At 40.8% G+C, this 14,379-nt stretch overlaps 1 protein-coding gene across 2 annotated transcripts in view; it reads left to right on the top strand.

The window, feature by feature from the left end:
* The window catches only part of PPP2R5E (protein phosphatase 2 regulatory subunit B'epsilon), a 147,312-nt gene that overhangs the window by 121,240 nt on the left and 11,693 nt on the right, over positions 1-14,379 (top strand). For both annotated transcript variants that reach the window (XM_034992681.1, XM_034992682.1), the window contains exons 6-11: positions 4,039-4,169; positions 4,288-4,347; positions 5,323-5,431; positions 7,818-7,871; positions 7,975-8,025; positions 10,243-10,362. In XM_034992681.1, the coding sequence (XP_034848572.1) occupies positions 4,039-4,169; positions 4,288-4,347; positions 5,323-5,431; positions 7,818-7,871; positions 7,975-8,025; positions 10,243-10,362 (525 nt within the window). The remainder of the gene's footprint in view (positions 1-4,038; positions 4,170-4,287; positions 4,348-5,322; positions 5,432-7,817; positions 7,872-7,974; positions 8,026-10,242; positions 10,363-14,379) is intronic.

Genomic DNA, 14,379 nt, shown 5'->3' on the forward strand with positions numbered 1-14,379 from the left:
GTCAAGAGGCTGAGGCTGAGGTCCCTCAAAAAGGACCTTCCTGTTCCCTACCTCATCCAGAATTTTGGGGGCTTAGTCGGGAAGGGTGCCAGCAAATGTCTCATTCTTCAGCATGCAGTTTTATTTAATCCTTTTATTTTCAATAAATTTTTCACTTTACTGTGTACATGTCTTGAAGACTAGAGACTTGCATGTTTATGCTCTCCAGACTTTGATTGTAAATCTTCAGTCCACTGTGTGGGACATGGATCTGGGAGGTCTTGTTACTTTTTCGACAAACTTTCAACCAGCCCTCCTGTTTTTAGCTCCCCACACCCTTGCCATCAAATATATCTGGCGTCTTCAATTCTTAAGCCTTTTAAGGGTTCTCTGGTGTGAACTGGCTTGCTTCTTGTTTGGCTTCCATCCCTGCTGGCAGAATGGAAAAACACTTAGCAGAATGGAGAAAGAGGAAACCTAAGATAGTTACCCCTTGCCATCCACTTTCCATCTTTGAAAAATGTGCAGATTTGTCTCATCTGCTCTCTACTCCTCTCTGCCCCGTGTGTTTCTTCCTTTTTTATTTCTTTATTCTCATCTCAGAGAGGGCTCAGGAGGAAAAAATTTCAGTCTCCCATCTCTGATTGGGAGACCCTAACTGCCTTTTTCATTTTGCCCTTCTCATTTCACTGTAGATTTTTTATGAGGTTCAAAGGAGGGTTCTTTGGCTAAATCACTCCATGGGTCATCCCTGTTTGTTAGCTTTAGGAAGGCTGGTTTTGTAAACTGTTAGGAGTCAGCATGTTGGCAGGTCTGTCTTTGCTCTGTAATCACCTTGGAAACTCTCCAGCTTCTTTTCTCTGACAACAAGTTGCTGCTATATTCTAGGGAATAGAGTCCTCTAGGCATTTACAAATGCTGGATTATATTTCTCATTGCTTTTTTGTGGGGAGTGTGAATTTGACTAAGCACAAACATTTTGTTTTGGAAATCAGAACTCATCCTACTCCCCCTTTTTGGGGCCTGTGCATTATTATACTTTTTCTTTTGTCTTTTACACCATAAAATCATCAAAAATGTGTTCTGTAGAGCAGCAGAAAAGTAATTTATATACTGTAATTTTTCTTTCTCATAGGACATAATATATTTATATTTGTGGCTTTGTAAATGACTTAAGTTAGATGCCTGGTAATGCATGTCTTTCGAGGGCCTAATGAAAACATTAGTTAAATAATTTTTGCTTAATTATTATATTTTCATTAAACTCTTAAGATTAATAGTACATACCTAAGTGTAGTTGATTCAGGTTTTGCTAACAGTATACTCCCTCAAACTTTATCTTACTTATGTTGGTTGCAAATTACTCGTTAAATCCTTTTACAACACTTAAAAATAGGACCCAAATTAAAAAAGAGAACTTAAAAGGTTAGTTATTTCCATTAACAAGGAATAGGATGAGTAGGTTAGAGATCTTACGTCATTTTGTGTGTGTGATAGATAAGAGATACTGAGCCCTCGGGGCCTTTTTTACTTATAAGGGCCACATACCTTTCTTTCTTAGATTGTTTCCTGTGGAAATGTATAGTTGACTTGCTCATTGCTTTCCCTTTGGGCTCCAAGCTTTGTTGAGTAGTGAATGTGTGTGCACAGCAACAAGGACAATTCCTGGCATATGCAGAGATTGATTGATTGGTTGATTGATTGCGTGGCTAAATGGGCAGAGAGATGGCAGGTGTTTTAACATCATCTTCTATTCTGATAGGCTCCTGGTGAAAGTATGTGCTGTTGACCTTCACTTCAACCTCCTGATTTCTTCATAGGTCAGCCTGGATGTCACTTCCTCCAGATGCCTTTCTTATTACTCTACTTCTCCCAAATAGAGTAGATTTGTCTGCTATGTCTTTAGCATCCTAAACCACTTACGCTGTTTATTTACCTATATCCCTCATTTAGACTAGGCTTTGTGAAAGCTGATTGTGTCTGTCTTGCTCATCATTGTATCCCTGACACCTTGCCCAGTGGCTGGCTCTTAATAGGCATACATATTTATTTGAGGTATTCATTTTTTGGATGGTTGGATGACATTGTGTAGCCAAAAATTACATCTGTCTCACTGCCCAATTTTGAAGATTCTCCTTCAGTTTGTACTTCCTGCCATTATTTGAAGGGCCGTTCTTTGTCTATAATTTTGTCTTCTGTTCAAAGAAAAGCAGCAAGCAAAAGTAGATAATTTATTTGATTACTGCCCACTGAGTTATTCTTCTGCTGTCAACTGCATGTCTTAATCACCTGATTCATGCTTATGTATGTCTTGATAGCTATTTTGGTAATTAGGGTAGTCTGCGTTCATTTGTATACTGTCTGTATGTTCTTGAAATGTTTTACTATAAAGTCAACTTTAGTATAAACAATGAGTCTTGCTTTATTGTGATGATAATGAATGTATGAGGAACACAGTAAAATTCAAACCAGTCTCCCAAGTTTGTTCCTCAGCTAGAGAAGAACCTGCCCACTGTCATTTAAAAAAAATAAAGCCTTGGGCGCCTGGGTGGCTCGGTTGGTTAAGCGATTGCCTTCGACTCAGGTCATGATCCTGGAGTCCCAGGATTGAGTTCCTGCATTGGGCTCCCTGCTCAGCAGGGAGTCTGCTTCTCCCTCTGACCCTGCCCCCTCTTGTGCTCTCTCTCTCTCATTCTCTCTCTCAAATAAATAAAATCTTTAAAAAAAAATAAAACCTTATTGAGATATAATTCACATACTATAAAATTCACCCTTTTAAAGTTTATAATTCAGGGTTTTTAGTGTACAAGTCACCAACTTGTGCACCCATCACTACTATATAATCGCAGAATACTTTTTATTATCCCCCAAAGAAACTCCATATTCCTTAGCAGACATTCTTCATTCTGCTGTCTGTATGGATTTGTGTATTCCAGATATTTCATATAAATGGAATCATCCAATAATTGGCCTTTTGTGTCTGGCTTCTTTCACTTAGCATGATGTTTGAGAGGTTCATCCATGTGGTAGCATATATCAGTATTCTTCCTTCCTTTTATAGCCAAATAATAGTCCATTGTAGCCCATTTTGCTCATCCATGCATTATTTGATGGGCATTAGGGTTGTTTCCACTTTTGGCTATTATGAATCATGCTGCTGTGAACATTCATGTGCAAGTTTTTGCGTTGATGTGTTGATACCAGGATTCAGTTTTTAACTTTAGATTACAAATGAGTAGAAACTTAACAGATGTTATTCATGTATAGCATACATACAGAAATTGTAAATGTTCATCTCAATGAGTATTTACAAAGTGAGCACACCTGTGTAACAAGAACCAAGTTCTACAAAGAGAACATTTTCGGTATCTCTGGGGACTTTTAGATGTTGGTTTTCGTTTAGGTTGTTTCATTTACCTATATGCTCAAGTAGAGCTGAAGCCTTCCTCTTAAAACTGTATATTTGGAACATAAGCTCAGTAGGTAGTTTATGTTATAATAGTGCGGCAGCTGAGATGACAGACTCTAGGGCCCTTTGATCGCTTGGGTTCAAATCCCAGCTCTGCCATATATTAGTGTGAAACCATTGGCAAATTGCCTAACATCTCTGTGCTCCGATTTCCTCATCTGTAAAATGGGGATGAGACTACCTCATTGTGGGGAGGCTCCTGGGTGGCTCAGGTCTTGGTCTCAGGGTTGTGAGTTCAAGCCCCTCAATTGGAGTGGAGCCTACTTAATACAGAAAACTACCTCATAGGGAGGATTAGTACAAGTAGATGGCTTAGAAAATTGAGTGATGATCATACTAAGTGCTGTATATGTGTTCTGTTGTTATGATTATTGTTACTGTGTCTATCTCTTCATTAGAATATAAGCCCCTTATCTGACTTATGTATCACTGTGTTTCCAAAGACTAGTACTGTGCCTGGCACATAACAGATACTCAGTAAATTTTTGAAAAAGTAAAGGAGGGAGGGATTTTAAATGATGAGTGGCAGAATTCCTAAATCGTTTCCTGGACCCACTTTTGACAGCTACACTGTCTTTCATTTACAACAGCTTTTGGAGCTATTTGACAGCGAAGACCCTCGGGAACGGGACTACTTAAAAACAGTCTTACACAGAATTTATGGCAAATTTCTTGGTCTTAGAGCATTTATCAGAAAACAGATTAACAATATTTTTCTAAGGTAAGTGGAGGATGGGGGGAGAAGGAGAAGCAAAAGTGGTGGTTTTATAGAAGTGTTAAATAAACTTCAAATATTTGAATATTGTGTACTGACTTTACTTCTTTTCTTTTTAAAAAAGGTTTGTTTATGAAACAGAACACTTCAATGGTGTAGCTGAACTGCTGGAAATACTAGGAAGGTAAGCACATTTTTAGCTAATTGCTAATCTCAGGTGAATAGCATTTTGAAAATTAGATTCAAATGGCACAGGGAAGTGCTGACCTAGATCTCTTGCTGTATGTACATTGGGTACTCTAATTTGTGCTTTCGCATGTTTCCCAACTGACTTACAAGACATGATTTCTTGTTCTTCCTTGTTCCACAATTATGCATTGCTAATTCTACTGGAATGACTGAAAGAGCTAACAGTTTGTTCATTGCTACAAAGACAATACATCTAATTGCAGTCAAGCCCATTACTCCACATCTTATTCTCTGTTCGTTTCTGGGCTACCTGTCCTTTGCCATATCTTTTGAAAACAAGTTAAAATGAATTGGAAAGATTGCCATTTTCAAAGGAACCATGTACCCAGGTGTAGTCCCTCAACAGCTGCTGCCGGGAGAAGTGGAATGAATTGGAACGAGACAGCTGTTGTGTAGGTTTTTTTACACAAGGGAGGTTAATGTGACTGGACAGTGTGATTACTTAGTGTCTCCTCCTAATGTAAGGAGAAAAAGTGGAGTCACATGGTTTTTTCTGTGATTTTCCCAGGCGGGGGCTCTATGTCTATGGTATTCTTGGTTGGAGAAGAAATTTCAGGAATGGTGTCTGCAAATGGAAAGGGTCCTAAGTGAGGAGGGCAAGCGATTTTGGGGGGAAGGAAAAATAAAGAGTTATTGATTACAAAAGCTTTTGGGAATCATCCAGCTAGGTGAAAAGAGCATAAGAGCCTGTGCTAGGTTATATCATAAGCAAATTTTCTGAAATTTCCTTCCACTTAAACATACTCTTTGAAGTAACTCCGAAATCCTGAATGTCACTGGGTGGGGTTTGGGTTGTTTTGGACCAAATGTAAACTGATTCAGATTTAACTTGGTTTTCCAGGAGCAGGTTGTCTCAGGTTAGCTGGTTGTGATCATGCTGCTAATTCATGTTTCTTTTTCTTTTTCCTAGTATTATCAATGGCTTTGCTTTACCTCTTAAGGCAGAACACAAACAGTTTCTGGTGAAAGTGTTGATCCCTTTACACACTGTCAGGAGCTTATCACTCTTCCATGCCCAGGTAGAATTTTACGTAACTACTTTTAGAAGCAAAATTAAAAGTTTACAAACTCAGTGTTTCTTTGATATTGATATTTCCTTAATTTAAAAAAACTCATTTAAAATGCTCCCCGAGGAGAATTTAAATGTGTGGTCTGTTCTTCTGTGCATAGGAGAATCATGGGAATATTTTTCAAGTGGGAGGAGCATTTGTTCAGTCATTTTACAGAGAACTTTGAGGACTTGCCTAGTTCACAAAATTACATATTGAACATGTTGTGTACAATCAAATGTAGTGGGTTTTCCAGTTTTAGAGCTTTGGACATGTGTAATCATTTTGGAGTATTCTGGAATATTTTATCTCATCCACATTTGTGTTTGTCTATCAGTTGCTCTTTGCCCCCTCTTCTAGTTAATTCACTATTTCATTCTCACTTTCTTTTTTTAATTTTATTTTATTATGTTGTGTTAGTCACCATACATTACATCATTAGTTTTTGATGTAGTGTTCCATGATTCATTGTTTGCGTAAAACACCCAATGCTCCATGCAATACGTGCCCACCTTAATACCCATCACCGGGCTAACCCATCCCCCCACCTCCCTCCCCTCTAAAACCCTTAGTTTGGGGCGCCTGGGTGGCTCAGTTGGTTAAGCGACTGCCTTCGGCTCAGGTCATGATCCTGGAGTCCCTGGATCGAGTCCCGCATCAGGCTCCCTGCTCAGCAGGGAGTCTGCTTCTCCCTCTGACCCTCCCAACCCTCCCCCCTCTCATGTGCTCTCTCTCTCAAATAAATAAATAAAATCTTTAAAAAAATAAATAAATAAAACCCTTAGTTTGTTTCTCAGAGTCAATAGTCTCTCATGGTTCATCTCCCCCTCCGATTCCCCCCCTTCATTTTTCCTTTCCCTTCCTACTCTCTTCTTCTTCTTCTTTTTTTTTAACATATAATGTATTATTTGTTTCAGAACCATAGGTCTCTGATTCACCAGTGTTACACAATTCACAGCTCTCACCATAGCACATACCCTCCCCAGTGTCTATCACCCAGCCACCCTATCCCTCCCACCCCCACCACTCCAGCAACCCTCAGTTTGTTTCCTGAGATTAAGAGTCTCTTATGGTTTGTCCCCCTCTCTGGTTTCATCTTGTTTCATTTTTTCCTCCCTTCCCCTATGATCCTCTGTCTTGTTTCTCAAATTCCTCATATCAGTGAGATCATATGATACTTGTCTTTCTCTGATTGACTTATTTCGCTTAGGGTAGTACCTTCTAGTTCCATCCATGTCATTGCAAATGGCAAGATTTCGTTTTTGGTTTGTTTTTTTTTTTTGATGGTTGCATAATATTCCATATTGTGTGTGTGTGTGTGTGTGTGTGTGTGTACGTACCACATCTTCTTTATCCATTCATCTTCCTTCTCACTTTCTATGCACAAATGCACATACTCGCAAGTCAACAATCAGTATTTTCACATCTTTTTATTTTTAGCCTCCACTACTTTAAAAAGCATACTGTGTCTTGTCCCAGGTCTGATTTCCGTGCTAACACTGCCTTGTGTGGTGAGCATGTCACTAGGGGACAGATAAATGATGTAGTGGCATTTTAATTTTAGTATTCCAAACCAATGGGAATGTTTTGAGTTTGCATAAAAATGTCACACATTTTTCTGAGCAATGTTCCTCTTTAAATGTGAAATTCTGTGTTTTGAGGAAAAATTAGTCCATATGTTTCTAATTTAGAACACCCATCAAAATGTTGTTCCGCAAGGGTGGATTTCTTGCCCAAAAATCTTTACGAGCCCTTTTACAAATCTTGCCTCTGGTTTTCGAAATAGGCTATCACATTTCATGAGCATGTAAAAGAATTCTTACCTAGATGAACTAGCCTCAGATGTAAAACTCCTCACTCTTCCAGCTGGGGCAGGTACAACCTTTTATCTCTTCATGAAACTGCTTCCATTCGCATGGGCCACTTTAGGCAATCAGCAGGGTGTTTACTAAGTGCTGCCTATGTTTCGTCTAGGACTCTTCTGGAACTGCAGTAAAACCCAGTACTGTCGAGGTTGGCAAAGAGAGAAAGGAAGCCCATGAGATGTAGCTTAGACTGTAGATCAGATACTTTCAGAATCTACTGAATGTGATGTTTCTGCTTTTCATTAGCCAGATACTTCATGTCTCAGTATTCTTTTAAAAAAAATTCCCCTGGGGTGTTATTAGTGTCAATCTTTGGCTTGAAAAAGTAGCTTTTTATTTCACTTTATATATATTTTATTTTTAAAATGAATTGAACATGAAGTTACTAAAACCAGAGTCTAGAAACTTTTTAGGAAGTTTTAATACATCTTTTGAGTCCTTTTGAGTATATAGCATTTCCAATTTTGTCGCTCATTTTTCTGTTTCTCCAGCTGGCGTATTGCATAGTACAGTTTCTGGAGAAAGATCCTTCACTCACAGAACCAGTAAGTATTTTTTTCTGTAATTTCAAAAAACCTCAAAAAGACTACTTTTCATGGAGTATATATGGAAAATTCAGTGCCGTTGTTTTTCTCCTTTTCATTTTAGGTTATTAGGGGGTTAATGAAATTTTGGCCTAAAACATGTAGTCAGAAAGAGGTAAGTGCTTAATGTTGGTGTGTTAAGAACTTACTAGATACTCTGCAGAGTGTCAGGCTCTGAGCCAATTAGTATGTGTAAAAATACATTATTTCATCCAATTTTCATTTTATCTGTAAAGCAGGACTGTAAATATTCACATTTTACTAGTTTTCAAATTGAAGCACCGAGAGCCTGAGTATGCTAGTATAAGTGATTAGGCCAGAATCCTCCACCCTGGTTCTGAACCCTGAACTTTTCATCACGCTCTGCTCAGTCCCAGGGAAACCCTAGTCAGGCTCTGGTCATGTGTCTCACTGTCTAGCTTTATCAGAATCACCTTTCTAGCTTTATCAGAGACCACCTTCACAGGATGGAGGCTTTGGTGTTGCTGTAGATAGATGCTAGAGCAACCTGCCCAAATACTCCACTTTAAAATATAATAGAGATGGGATCTTACAATGTACGATTTTAAACTATATTACAGACCTTTAGTTTCAGCTGTTCACAAGTGGCCCTGGAAATTTCTGACCTATGATCATTTGTACTTTTGCCAAGACCTAAGCAGGCATGTGCCATGTGAGGTTGTGAGGGAGTAAGTCTCTTAGCTTAGAGGTGAACCTGGCTGGGGCCACATCTGCACTCACTCTTCTATAGAAACCATGTGGAAAATGGCCCAGCAAGAAAGGTCCGCTGTTAGTTTGACATTTGGGGAGAATTTTGGGAGAACTTCTTGATGTATCTTGACAAATGGCAAGGGTTTGCTGCCTATTATATATTACTTTTAACAGAAATATGTCATTTTCAATTCTCCAAAACCCTACTTTACACAATTTCAGAAAGTCATCTAATTTTTTTTAATACCTGTTTGATGAAATTAAGCTATACATTGCTACCCAGATGCACCTCAAGATATGAAAACATGGTAACTTTTCATATATTAATTGCATAGTTAATTTTTTTTATAAGGTGATTATTTTTTATGCCTAAATACATAACTGATTTTTATTTCTCTGTCAGTTTTCCATTGTATTTTATTTTTATTTATTTATTTTTTAAAAAGATTTTATTTGACACGAGAGAGAGAGAAACAGAGAGAGAGACAGAGAGCAAGCCTAAGCAGGGGGAATGGCAGGCAGAGGAGAAGTAGGCTCCCCGCTGAGCAAGGAGCCTGATGTGTGGCTCAATCCCAGGACCCTGGGATCATGACCTGAGCCAAAGGCAGCTGCGTAACCGACTGAGCCACCCAGGCGCCCCTTTCCATTGCATTTTAAACAATTGACTGTGCTATTACTTTGGCTCCACGCAGTGATCTAAAAGCTCAGTTTTGGGGCACCTGGATGGCTAAGTCGGTTAGGCGTCCGACTCTTGATTTCTGCTCAGGTTGTGATCGCAGGGTCCTGGGCTCAGCTGTGTCGGGCTCTCTGCTCAGTGGGGAGTCTACTTGTCTCCCTCTCCCTCTGTCCGTCCCCCCCCCCCCCGCCCCCGCTAGCACTCGCTCTCCCTCTCTCTAAAATAAATAAATCTATCTTAAAAAAAAAAAAAGAGAAATTAAAGCTCTGTTCTTGAGACACATGGTGCTGAGGCTGGGATTCATTGTGCTTTATAGGGAGCAGTTGTGCACACATACACACGTGTGTGCACGTGCAGATTGGGTCAGTGTGTGCTCATGGGTTTAAAGTGGTACCTGTGTGTGGGTGAACCTGCTCATTTGTGTCTCTCTGGCTCTCTGTGTTCTGTTAACTAGTGTATCCTAGAGGAGCACCTAACACAGCAGGGGCTGTAAACATTTAGCAGAGAGCGGCGTGTGCCACTGTGAGCCTTTATCCATCCGTGCAGGAGGGTACTCTTCCACTGTTTGAAAAATAAGAGTAGGGGGGCAGATGCCAGGCTGATAGCAATCGAGAGGAAGGCCCCACGGAGGCATTGCTGTTTCCCAGGGGCCTTGCTGCAATGTGTAAGTGCCCCTTGTTCTGGGTTATAGATTTAGCACATAGAGGATTTTTTCCAAAGTAAGTAGAATCATACTTTCAAAGCTATAGGGAATTTGCTCTTAACAAGTGCCCTCTGCTGAACTCTGTGACATGAACATCTAACATAAGACAATGCCTAATTTGTTCCTGTTTGGTTTTATGTGTAAAGTTTTCTTAAAACATTATAAACTCTCATTAATCCTCATCATTCATTTGGATTTTTAAATGAAGTACCTGACATTTTGTGTTTTGTATGTACTAACAGGTCATGTTCCTTGGGGAGCTGGAAGAAATATTGGATGTGATTGAACCCTCACAATTTGTTAAAATTCAAGAACCTTTGTTTAAACAAATTGCCAAGTGTGTATCTAGCCCCCATTTTCAGGTTGGTAGTAAAGAGAGGATGAGCTGGAGTGGGCTGTACCACATATGTTATTTGGTTAAATTTTATTTTTATTGAAAGACACGTAATGGGCACTAGCTACCTGTTGTTTTTTATTTGCTATTTCCTCATTCAGTAATAATTTTTATAATAACCCCCTTTATCTTGAACACGTGCAATATGACAGCTGCTTTGATTGTGCTTTCTGCCTCGTAACTTCAGTTCTTGTGATCACTCTACAAGGAGGGTGTTATGATTTTTACAGATGTGGACACTAAAGTTCAAAATGGTAAAATAACTTGTCTCAAATAAAATGGCCGAGTAAGAGGTGGACTGGTAGGGTTCCTACAGCGTGTAAGAGAATGCGAAATAAAGCTTAGGAGGCAAAAAGAACACACATATATACTGTGCTAGATGCTTTACGTACATTATTCGTAAACTTCACGTTATCCTATGAGGCTCTACCCTCCCCGCTCACCCCTGCCCCCGCTGTTTTCTGGATGAAAACCTTGAGACTCAGAATGATTTGCTTCAGGCCCCAAGTTCATACGGAGTGAAGTCAATTAGGTGTCGCTTCTTGTGAAAGCCGGTCACCTTCCCATGGCACCACTCTGCCTCCTTGTGGCCACTGCGGGGCATCACAGGGAAGCGAACCCGGCAACCTTTTTCTCAACTGGGGCTGTTGCTGCCATGCTGCAGAACCCACACAGGAGGGAAGGGGGTGATCTGGAGCGAAAACATGTCAGGTTTTATATCCTTTCGCTGTCTCACCAAAGGTCCGTATCACAGACCTTGAAGATTAACTCTTCATATACTGACTGTTGACTCAGAGAGATTGTTCAGATTCTAGTTGGTAGTGCAGAATCCCACCGCTAATGTGGTAGACTCAGCAGTGGACTTTTTCCCTGAGCTCTCATTATCCTGAATAGTTAGAGACATTGGCTGCTCTTGTTTTAATTTTTGACTTAAAGACATGTTAGTTATGTCAAGGTAGTGATCCTCTGACAATCTAGAGATTGTACCACAAAGCTCCCCCCCACCCCACAAAAAGTGGAAACCATTTTATGAACCATTACGTTGCATGCAGATGATACAGCACATGTCTAGATAAACACAGAACAATTGCAGGATACTATGTAGGTGTTTTGCATATTATACATGGCATGAGTGCTCAAGCATCTGGATTGCCTACCTTATTTTTCAGTTTTCATCAGGAGGTTTGACATTGTGGAAAGCAGGGAGCAGGGATCTCTCTCTCTCTGTCTTCTTTCAGAAATCTCTTTTAAGATCACCAGGGAGGCTTAAATGATGCTCAGAAGCTCAGAAAGGAGACAAAGTGTCTGGTCAGTTACGGCTGTCCATTCAGGCCGCTATAACAAGATACCACAGACTGGGTGGCTTATAAACAGCAGAAATTTATTTCTCTTGTTTCTGGAGGCTGGAAGTTTGAGATAAGGGTGCCAGCACAGTTGAGTGAGGCCTCTCTTCTGAGCTGTGGGTTTCTTGTATCCTCACTTGGCAGAAGGGCTAATGATCTCCTTGGAACCTATTTTATAAGCACTAATCCCATTCATGAGGGCTCCATGCTTATGACTTCAGTACCTTCCAAAGGCCCCCCTCCTAATGCCATCATCTTTGGAGATTAGGATCTCAACATAGGAATTTTGTGGGGACACAAGCATTCAGATCACAGCAGGCTTCTATAACAAAACACCACAGGCCATGTGGCTTAAACCACAGAAATTTATTTCTCACAATCCTGGAGGCTGGAAGTCTGAGACCAGAGTGCCAGCCTGGTCATCTTCTGGTGAGAGCTCCCCCTCTGGCTTGCAGATGGCTGGCTGCCTTCTCCCTGTGTCCTCACATGGCCTTCCTTGGTGTATGGGTGAGGAAAGAAAAGGAGATCTCTCTCTTCCTCCTTTTGAGACCACCAGGCCTATTGGATTAGGACCCTGCCCTTATGACTTCATTTAACCTTAATTTTACCTCCTTAAAGTCCTATCTCCAAATACACTCACACTGTCGGTTAGGACTTCAACATAGGAATTTGCGGGGACAATTTAGTCCATAGCAGAAAGAAAAGAGAATTTAAAATTACTTGACAGAAGTAAAATTTAGAACAAAAGAAAGGACAGTAAAGAGGTTCTTCGTTATTCATTTATTAAGTGTTCATTGGTGCATCCAGCAAACATTTTTCAAGTGCCACTCTGTGTAGCCACACACCTTTCACTCTTTGCCCCCCCGCCCCCCCGGTGTGGCATCGGGTTCAGAGGGCGCCAAACAGACCATGCCAATGTGCAAGGGGATGGTGGGTCCCAGGAAAGTAATGATTCTCTCCTAGTGTTAGACATGCTCATTTTTACTTTGCATAAGCAGCGCCTTTCCTCTTTAAGGGGCTTTGCTGGATACTGACTTACTCTCTGTAAGTGATTTTGCATAGCAACAGATACATTGATTAAAATACTTGTTGGTGTTAAGTAGCAAGTAAACATTAGACTCCTAATTGCATGTAGGAAAATCCTAGATTTCTCCTCCTTTACCAGCATCCTCCTGGGGTCTCTTTAAAACTTCCTCCTTTCCGTTGTAAGTTTCAGAACGTCACCCCCATTCCTCCGCTTGTCCCTCTTTTTCTTTGGGCTCTACCTGCCTCGGCCGTACCACGTGCTGCATGGTTTCCGGCCCATGGGGGCACCTCTGTCCCCCTTTCCTGTCATTCCCTCCGCCTGGGTGCCTTTTCCTCCTTTGCTTCATCCTTCAAAGCCGGCTTCGGTGCTGCCCTCATGTGTTACCTTCCCGCAGCTCCTCCTCTCCCCCAGGTCATCCAGATCGTCCATGCCGCTCTTTCCTCCGGCGCTTTGTTTCTCCATCTGTCACGGTTTACCTCAGATAGGCTCATAGATGTCCCTTTCCCCACAGGCACACAAGCTCCAAAGGGATAACAGAGTAGAGAAGTTAAAAGCAGTGACTTTGGAGTCTGCCACTTTCTAATCATGGGGCCTCGAGGCAATGACTTACCTACTCTGGCCTCATTTTCCTCATTTGCAAAATGGAAATAATGGTACAGATGCTGTGTGTTGGTTGTGAGGATTACATGAGGTAATATATATGTGAAACACTTAGCACAGTGCCTGAATAGAGTAAACATTCAATAATGATTGTTTGCTTTGTACTCTCAGGGTCTAGTGCCTCATGAGTCCCAGGATTTTTTTTTTTTTTGAAGCAAGTTGAATAATGTAATATGGAAAGGCTTAATTTCTCAGAGTCTGTTGGTGGGTACATCTTGTACCATGTCATTAAATTAAATTATTAAATTTAAGTTTAATTTATTAAATTAGAATGTAATTTCTTAATCTGGATGAATGAAAGAAGCCACTCTTTTTTCTTTTTCCCTTCTAAACACTACCCTTTTAAGATATTTTAGCTTTTTTGAGATTTTTGGTTTGATTACTTTTTAGATTGTTTAGGTTATTTTTTTGAGGCCTTCCTTTGAATTCATAGAGTCAGTTGGATAGCACGGTGGTCAGAGAAAAAGGGATCAGAGATAGCAAGCAAGTGTGTGTACAGTCGGTGTCTCTAAGTCCAGAAACTGAGTGACTCCCTCCCAGCTTACCCAGTTCAACAAGGGAGGGACCGGAAATAAACTTTGGAAAGAGTCTGGTCACTAGACTTGAGTCCCAGCTTTCACCATTTACTAGCAATGTGACCTTGTGAGGGTATTAGTCTCTCTGAGCCTCAGTGTCTTCATCTGTCCAGTGAACCCAATGGTACCTAGTCCCGGATGGCGGTAAGGACGGCACATTCTCTCTGCAGTAGGCCCAGCGGCTGGCCAGAGGACGTGCTCAGCAAATGGGAGTGTTCTGCAGAGATGAGCAGCTGGGTTTTTCTCAGCAGCTGTTGCCCGAATACCAGCTGTGTGCTGGGCCCTCCGGTTAGGTTGAAGTGTTTGGGATGAAAGAAGTGAGCCAGAAGAGGGTTAAAGATACAGGGACAGCAGTGTGCATCTGAGAGAGGTGTTTGGAG

The sequence above is a fragment of the Mirounga leonina genome, unplaced genomic scaffold (genome assembly GCF_011800145.1).
Source record: "Mirounga leonina isolate KUSES-001 unplaced genomic scaffold, KU_Mleo_1.0 Mir_82, whole genome shotgun sequence".
Lineage (NCBI taxonomy): Eukaryota > Metazoa > Chordata > Mammalia > Carnivora > Phocidae > Mirounga > Mirounga leonina.